A 9,604-nucleotide genomic window follows, 5' to 3' on the forward strand; every position below is an offset into this window, starting at 1 on the left:
TATTATGACTCATGATCTTGTATGATAAGTTGTATATGTATATGTGTTTGAGTAAAAATTCATTGGTATAATGTTAGAAATCTATGCATGCTTTTAAAACCTAAAATCTCTTGATTCTAAAAGTCTAATGCCAGTTAATCAATTAACCATATTTCTTAATCGATTAAAATGTGTTCCAGTAGCAAACGATTTATTTTTCAAAATAGTTAATCGATTAACATCTTATTTTAATCGATTATCTGGGCTCATTCCTTTGAAGATCTGGAATTTTTAACTATGATTAATCGATTAAATACACTTCTTAGCGTTTTTGTCATTTTTACAAACCCTCTCTTCCTCATTTTCTCTGAAAATATCAAAAGCAAACAACAAATTTGATTTCTTAGCTGGAAGAAGAATTAAACCTCACCTTTACCCACTTTGCACCTCACTTCATCCCATCTTTCTCTGATTTCTTTCCAAGGAATCTCATTCCTAATTCCAAACCCTTAGTTAGGTTCCCTCCCTTAACCTTCTTCACTCGCAGTTTTTGCTTCAAAAATGGAAAGAGGTCGTTCGAAGAGGTTCAACACAACTGCTCATCGCATTCGTAAGCCTCCTACTGCTTCATCTTCAAATCCGAATGTGAGGAAAGACCGAGGAGATCCTTACTACTCTCTCATTCTTCAAGAGACTCGGTTGTCCTAGTTTCAGGGAAGGAAACCCACTTACATCATGTATGTTGATCTAACCTGGATGGCGGAACATGATTTTGAGTTTCCGCAAGGTAGGCAAGCTCAGGGAGCTGTAATGTTTTTGGAATTGACGGGTAATATGTACCTCGCGCTGATTAGGGAATTTTATGCCAACTTCCAATATAAGGATGGAAAATATTGGTCGATGATTTCTGGAAATTTATTTGAGTTGGATAGTGATATTTTCATGTATGTGGGTGGCTTATCCACAACTGGTACTAGCCTAGGTGATTGTGAATGGCTTAAGGATTTCGATGCAGCTGAGGTTTACAAATCATGTATGAGAGGTCCTCATCGCAATCCAAGTTGCTTCCCTATAGTGTGTTCATCTCGAGGATTATTGATTATTTGCATATTGACGTATTTGACACCATCGTTACAAGGACTTTTGAGAAAGATCACCTTGTTGGTGAAAGCTTAATCCACAAAATGGGTATCTACAAGTATGGAAGTACTTGGCAATACCAAGAAGATTTTACTAATGCTAATGGATGTATCAGATGATGAAGATCAAGCTGGACCAGATCAGCCTAATACGGGAACTCAAGGGGAGCAAACTGGAAAAGCACCGCAGGAATCATCCTTTGGATTAGCTCAGTTGGATGCTATGGAGCAAAGGTTGAATGATAGAATGGATCTACATTTTCAGTCTTAGAAAGACTCCTACTATGCAGATTTGGAGCACTTTGAGGAACGTCAGGTCGCCTACATTGATAACCAATATGAGGCTATAAGGAGATTCGTTTAGAACACTGCGAGGCACAGAATGAGAGATTTTGTGCAGAATTTGAGCAGCTGAGATTCCTCATCAAGGGTGATAGTAGTATGACGGTTCCTAATGACAGAGATCTTCCTTCGCATCCCTAGATTAGAAGACCTTAGACCCTAAGATTGCCTTAGGCTTAGTTCTTCTATATGGCTAATTTTGAGGATCATTGTTGCTTTGTATCTTTTGACACATATTTTCTCTTTGCTTTCTGGATTGTAACTCTAACTATCTACTTTTGCTGCACTATTATGACCTGATACGCATGCCATTTGAACTTAAATCGTTTCTATTTAGTTTTCATTTTGCTTACATAACACTCCCATTTATGTCAAATATAGCATGAATACATGTTTAATGGTTCTTGATCATGTTTGGTTATATGTATATCCTATGTTTGATTGAGCCTGTTGTTTGAATGCTACAATATAAATGCTTGATCATTCCATGCTTGATTAGTTCATATATAACCTTCCATGCCATTAAATTTGTCATATTGTTGTATTCTATTGTTTTAATCGATTAACTTGTTTTCTGAATCGATTAAATGCTGATAAATGTGGGCACTTGTTCAATTCTTTCATCAACTGGTTAATTAGTTACACTCCCAATGTTAATTGATTAATTACAGTTTGAGTTCACTTAATATCTCATCTTACTTTTGACCAAAATTTCATTTAGTTTATCTTTTTGATAATGTCAAAAGGGGGAGAAAGGTTGTTTTGTTGTTTAATATGTGCAGGTTGTAAATAATATTCAGCTTCCATTGTCTAGTTATGCGCTTTAACTTTGAAATCAACAACCATGCATTCTGTGATCATCTTCAAGCTATTCTTCAAGCTATGCATCAAAACAAATTTGGTGTTGAGTTTGTCATCATCAAAAATGGGGAGATTGAAAGTGCAAAATGTCAAGATAGCACTTAGCTTGCCTATGTTTTGATGAAGACAAAGGACTTAGTGAAAGCTTAAAGATAAACTGATAATATATATGGGTTTAATGAGTGGATACCTAAACAGTTAGCTTATAAGGGATAATGAGAATCCTATAAGTTAATGCATAAGGAACAATTATGGTCCCCAAGATACCAAATCACAAATAGTTTTCACATGTCACCATCAGAGAGAAAACGAAGGTCCCAAAATGAAATCAGGATTTGGTTGAGGAAGGTCATCCTACCAAAAAATATCTCAAAAGGTATATCAAAGGAGTAGAGATGAGAATATTGATTCATGTATGATTTTATATCCTTATTTTATATTATGTGTGATAATCATGATATTCAAGATCCTAGAATTGGTATATCACAAATCATAATTTTTTGTTTGCATAAACCTTAAAATTTAAGTATTTTTCAGATTTGGTGTCTTAAATTTATTTTCAAAACTGAGTTTTAAATTAAAAAGAAAATTTCAAGTGAGAATGATTTACCAATTGAGATAATCAAATTATACAGGAAGACTTTAATATTTTCCAAATACTGCTTATAGCTAGAACAATGTTGATAATAAATCTTACTACAATTAATAAAACTTTACTCAGGATTAAGAGTGCATCAAGAAGTAGTTAACTCATGCGGTATATGACAGCTTCCCCTTATGCAAAGAATAGGATTCAAGTCTTCAATAATGTGGAGATAAAATCCCCAATGGAAGAGTTATATCCAATATAATATGGATATGCAAAGTCAAACTCAAACACGATAGCATTTGAGGGGTGATATATGTATCTAGAGAAAATGCAATGTTTAAACAAAGATTAAATATGTTTATTTTTTATTATAATTGAAATTAAAATAAATGGAATTGGTTATGACAATTTAATAAGCAATTTTGTATCCTACAAAATTGGAATAACTTCAAATCTTAGTTACTTAAAGGCCTCGTATTAGAGTCCTCCATATAATTCACTTTAAACTAACCTTAAAGCAATTTTGTATCCTACAAAATTGGAATAACTTCAAATCTTAGTTACTTAAAGGCCTCGTATTAGAGTCCTCCATATAATTCACTTTAAACTAACCTTAATTCTTGTTTCAAAAGTCTTTCTAACAATATAAGGATTAGGCGGTATATTTTATTAGATATGATAGTAATACAAGTTTATGTAAAAGAACATGTGTGACCTATTGGACAGTGACAACTAGGTTGGACTCTCATTGATGCCATAGTAAAATGGTTTCCACTTGAGTTATTGTGCCCATATGTGAATGTCTCACAAGTCAGAAACAAATATTATTATGAATTTAAAGTGTGGGTGATGTGTGGTGAAGAAGTTTCTTATTGGAGAGTGATGGATAATTTGAAGAGTTTAAAAGTGGATAGACTCATGAATAAAATACCTTCAAATTTTACATCAAAACATAATATTTAACCAACTTCTATAGTTATCTACTTCCCTCTTAAAAAATATTCAACCCCAGGAACAATTCTCCCCATGATCACATTGTAACAATAATTTTGACTTAAGAAGAGTTTAAAAGTAGATAGACTTATAAACAAAAAACCTTCAAATTTTATATCAAAAATATTATTATCTTCCTAAACTTAGCTGCCCTCTTAAAAAATATTTAACCGTAGGAAGAATTCTCCCTGTGATCATATAGTAACAATAATTTTGACTACATAAATTGCATTATTCCAAAATGGTGATGAACACAACCATCAATAATTGCAACTCAATTTAAATCAATATTTACTCACAAAGAATAGTATTGTCTCTCAACTCAATTTTATTTCCTCTGGATTAATATAAATACACTTTATACGGGGAACCCTTTTATAAGCAAAATTTGAACAATAATAATGCCTAATGAGAAATATCATTATTCAAGTAAGGAAGCAATAAATGCTAGGTTGTAACTTGTAACTAACTTCCAGAAGCAAGTTGTAGCATACGATTGTCTGAATTAGATGTAATTCAGAATACAAATATTTAAGTAATACAGCTAATAGATTTGTCAAAACAATGAAAAACCTTCTAGCTCATAAAGTTGCTTAGGTTGTGAAATTTTTGAAGTGCGGCTGTAACAATAGTTTATATATGCTTGGTTTAACTTGCCCACAACGGTATTACCGATTAGCATCACACTGAGTGGTATAAGAAGTGAGTCCCAAACACACATAATACACAGTGCTACCAATTAGCCACGTTCAAGTTCAGTTTGATAAATATATGGTTTACTCAAAATCACTTTAATAATTAAATAAAATCAATTGGCAGAGTAACCCAAGAAATATTTAAATCATTCCCATAATAATGACGTAGGTGATGTAAAACTTATTTTCCAACGTGCCACGTTCAAGTTCAGTTTGATAAATATATGGTTTACCCTAAAGTCACTTTAATAATTAAATAGATTAACGGTTAAATTTATCTCAAAACCAATTGGCAGAGTAGCCCAACAAATATTTAAATCATTCCAACGATAATGACATAGGCAATGTAAGACTTACTTTCCAACATATTATTTCCATATAAGTATGACGGAGGCTCCTACTCACAGTTTGGTCCAATGTAACCTCCACTAAATTGATATTCACCAAAATCGAAATATTAAATTTATATTCACGATTGAATTGATTTAATATATATAGAGAGGCACAAATCTCAGCCGACTAAATAATACAAGGGATATACATTCAATTTCTGACTTTTTAAAGGAAAAACAAATTACCATGTTGAGTTAATCTCACTTTATAAGAACTCGACGTTAATGAATGACTGAGTTCAAAATTTAAAGAAGACAATCATTAATTTTCTTTTAATAAACAACGGGCCAAGGTCAAAGAAAGAAAAGAAAAGAGAATATTACATAACTACTCTACCGTGTAGTACATGTCAGTACATTAAAACGTATGCCCAGTAGGTCCTAAAGCTAAACTTTACATGCATATATCTTCACTCAACATATTAAACTATAAACGTAATAACTTTTTAAGTATATTATTTTTGTACGTATAAATTCATGAAAAATGTGATTTATCTTTTTATTTAAAAATTAGGAAACTTATATGATGTAAAATTATATAATAGATAAATTCAAAAGTAAGAAATAAAATATTTATTTTTAATTAAATTTTTTATTATCTAAAGGACAATTTAAAAAATTTATTATATTATCTTTTATTTTACATAAAAATTATTAATAAAAATAATTAAATATAGTAAATATGTAAAGTTTATATTTTTAAAATTAGATATTGAGAAACACAGTGTCATTGTATTTAAACAAATAAAAAAAAACTTAAACATAAACTTTAATTTAAAAATCTTGTGCATTGCGCCGTCGCTATAACTAATAGCACTTAAAAGTTCATTAATAGGCAACAATAATAAAAGAGTAAATTACACTGAGTTTTAGTGAAATTATATAAATTACTTCTCACTTTTTTACACCTACACAAACCTCCCCTAATTTTTATACTTACATTACACTGACCAACCCTGTATAAGAAATAAATGTAATCTTTTAAACAAAAAATGTGATAAATTTAATTAAGTTAAACAAAACATAATATATTGTGGAGAGAAGTCCAAATAATATATAAGACAATATTTCTTTATTATTTTTGGTTCGTTACACTATATTATAAGAGCGATTTAAAAAATATTTCTTTAGAATTGTTGATGCATTTTGTAAAAAAAATAATAAAGATACATTGATTTGTATATTATTTAGACTTGTCTACACAATATATCATATTTTGTTTAACTTAATTGCATTTATCACATTTTTTGTTTAAAAGATTACACTTATTTCTTATGTATGGTGGTCAGTGTAATGAAAGTATAACTAGGGGAGGTTTGTGTAGTTGTAGAAAAGTGATGGGTGATTTATGTAATTTCACTAAAACTCAGGGGGTGTCAGTGTAATTTAGTCATAATAAAAATATTATTGTTTTTGCTTAGTCTGCAAGTACTCCAGCACATTGGTTACTAAAAATATCAAATTTCTTAAACAAAACGCATGAGTATATACCTACCAGGTGAAAATAGTTACTAAGTTCAAAGAAACTGTTCCTCCCCTATACCCAAAGAAAAAGTCTGCTCAAGGAAGGATAATATATAAAATTTTCTTATGCAGCATTATGGATGTATATGAAATAAGCATACAACTTCAAACCAACTCAACCATAACGATATTCCCCCCTCCAATCATAGTTCAATCGTGTTTATGTGGTCATATTTGTCAACAATTGTTTTAAATTTTAGCCGAGTTTGTGATTAGTGTTGCCATTAGTATGATTATGGTCATTACAATACAAATTACATCCATTATAATGTGAATATTTTATTAATTAAAACAATATTTTTGAATTATATGCAATTGGATGCAGCTGAATTATTGAGATTTAGTTTTACGCTCTAACTGTAATATTATGATTCTATCTGTCCCTTATTTTAAAGTATGGTTGTCACCGATACATTACTAAGTAAGCTACTTAGCTCTGGCCAAGATGACAAGACACTTGTTTTTCTAACAATTAATAATTAAACTAGTACTCTATGAGGCTATGAGCTATTAAGCTTTAAAAGGAATTCAAGCAATTTGATGGTTCTAACTGATAAGATTTTATTCCACTACCAAACTTTCTTGCAATTGCATTCATTATTTGTATCTGTGTCATTCTGCATTATCTTTGTCCATTTTAGCCACACGTTTTTGACCACTACACTCCACCCAAGATATATATAAATGCCCAAGACACAAAACATGAAAACAAAAAGCATCATACATTGATTTTGCAATTGAACTCAAATTATTTCATCAATTTTATTCTTCCATTAATAAAGTCCATCATGAGAAGGATATTCCTTACACTCTTATTGTTTTCTTCAGTTTTCTCATTAGCCTCCTCTTCACGAAGAGAACCTTCATCCAACAGCAACATAAAATGGTGGTGCAACCTAACCCCACACCCCGAATCATGCAAATACTACTTAAGTCAAATGAACCACCACCAGCATAAAATCAAACACAGATACGAATTTAGGGTTATGCTTGTTCAATTGGCATTGAAGCAAGTGGTTATTATGCAAAGGGATGCACAAGAATTTGAACATTACATGATGACCAAGAAGCATAAAGTTGTACATAATGATTGTTTGAAGCTCTATGAGAACACTATCTTCCATCTCAACCGTACCCTTGAAGGACTAAACGTGAAGAGAAATTGTTCACCAGTTGATGTACAAACTTGGCTCAGCACTGCTCTTACCAACATCCAAACTTGTGGAACTGGTGTAGTAGAACTTAGTGTTGAAGATTTCATGGTGTCAAAACTGAGTGGTAATATAACTGAGATGATAAGGAACAGTTTAGCCATCAATATGGATTTCCTGAAACAACATGCAGAAAATCATAAAGCAGAAACAAAAGAAGCTTTTCCAAGTTGGTTTTCTAGGCATGATAGGAAGCTTTTGCAGGCTAACTCAAAAACAAAGGCACATCTTGTGGTTGCAAGAGATGGTTCTGGCCATTTTAAGAATGTCCAAGATGCCCTAAATGCAGCAGCAAAGAGAAAAATAAAGACTAGGTTTATCATCCATGTGACGAAAGGTGTTTATGTAGAGAATATTGAGGTAGAGAAGAACAATGATAACATCATGCTTATTGGTGATGGCATGGCAAATACAATAATAACAAGTAGTAGAAGTGTTCAAGATGGCTTCACCACTTATAGTTCAGCAACTGCAGGCATAGATGGCCTCCACTTCATAGCACGTGACATAACCTTCCAAAACTCAGCCGGTCCATTAAAGGGTCAAGCGGTGGCGCTCCGATCAGCCTCCGATCTCTCCGTCTTCTACCGGTGCGCCATAGCAGGTTACCAAGACACACTCATGGTTCATGCACAGCGTCAATTTTACAGGCAATGCTACATATATGGCACTGTAGATTTCATATTTGGTAATGCTGCAGTGGTGTTCCAAAATTGTAACATTTTTGCTAGAAAGCCTTTAGATGGCCAAGCAAACATGATTACAGCACAAGGTAGAGGAGACCCATTTCAGAACTCAGGAATTTCAATCCATAATTGCCAAATAAGAGCTGCACCAGATCTCAAGCCAGTTGTTGAAAAATACAACACCTTTTTGGGCAGACCATGGCAGCAATACTCAAGAGTAGTGGTTATGAAAACTTTCATGGATACCTTGGTGAACCCATTGGGTTGGTCTCCATGGGGTGATAGTGATTTTGCTCAGGATACATTATATTATGGAGAGTATCAAAATTATGGGCCAGGTTCGTCTACAAGTAATAGAGTAAAATGGCCTGGTTTTCATGTGATAAAAAGCCCAGCTGATGCATCTAAGTTCAGTGTCACTGGCCTTCTTGCAGGCAATACATGGTTACCCACCACAACTGTGCCATTTAGCTCTGGCATTTGATCTTTGTGCTGCTGTAATTTATATTAAGTCAATTACATACATTTATTTGTAATAAACCTTTCTAGGCTACCATTCTTAATTCGCAATAAATTTATTTTCTTTATTTCTAAATAAATTTAAAAAATTGCGAGTTGGATCTCTCTTTCCTACTTCTTATTTTAAATTGGAGACTGCATCACTCGATGGGACTGAAACATTATAATCGAATTACACCACAATTATGGAGTGACACTAAATCATAATGTATCATAAATATGTTTGCTATAAACAATGCATTTGGAAGCTCCAAAGGAAAGCAACCAATGTGCTTACTAGTTTTCTAAGTATAGTGAGTATGGTATTGTTAGATTAAAGTTTTCTAAATACATCATAGAGTAATAGGCTATGTATCATAAATATGTTTGCTATAAACAATTGTTTTGGGAGATATCACTTGGTGTTATTTGTTGATTTCAATTCTATAAGAAGCCAAGCTGAGAGGAAAGGAATGGGAGAGGGCAGATTAGGGAGATGGAGTTGGTGGATATTCCCCTCATTGGTAGGAATTTTATTTGGTACATATTGGAATGATGAGCAGGTTTGATAGGTTCTTTGAATGATATGCACATGTTGTCATTAGATGGGTTTCTGTTCAAGTCTTTGAATGATATGCACATGTTGTCATTAGATATAGTTTTTGTGGAAGAAGAGATTAGATTGACAATTTGGA

At 32.4% G+C, this 9,604-nt stretch overlaps 1 protein-coding gene across 1 annotated transcript; it reads left to right on the forward strand.

Moving 5' to 3' along the window:
- Window positions 1-540: 540 nt before the first annotated feature.
- LOC109339691 (pectinesterase-like) lies at window positions 541-8,971 on the forward strand. Its single transcript, XM_019577182.1, has 2 exons — window positions 541-624; window positions 7,156-8,971. The coding sequence occupies exons 1-2, from the start codon at window positions 541-543 to the stop codon at window positions 8,893-8,895; spliced, it is 1,824 nt and encodes a 607-aa protein (XP_019432727.1). The 3' UTR covers window positions 8,896-8,971.
- The last annotated feature ends 633 nt before the right edge of the window (window positions 8,972-9,604 follow it).

Source organism: Lupinus angustifolius, unplaced genomic scaffold (assembly GCF_001865875.1).
Source record: "Lupinus angustifolius cultivar Tanjil unplaced genomic scaffold, LupAngTanjil_v1.0 Scaffold_88_85, whole genome shotgun sequence".
Taxonomy (NCBI): Eukaryota; Viridiplantae; Streptophyta; class Magnoliopsida; order Fabales; family Fabaceae; genus Lupinus; species Lupinus angustifolius.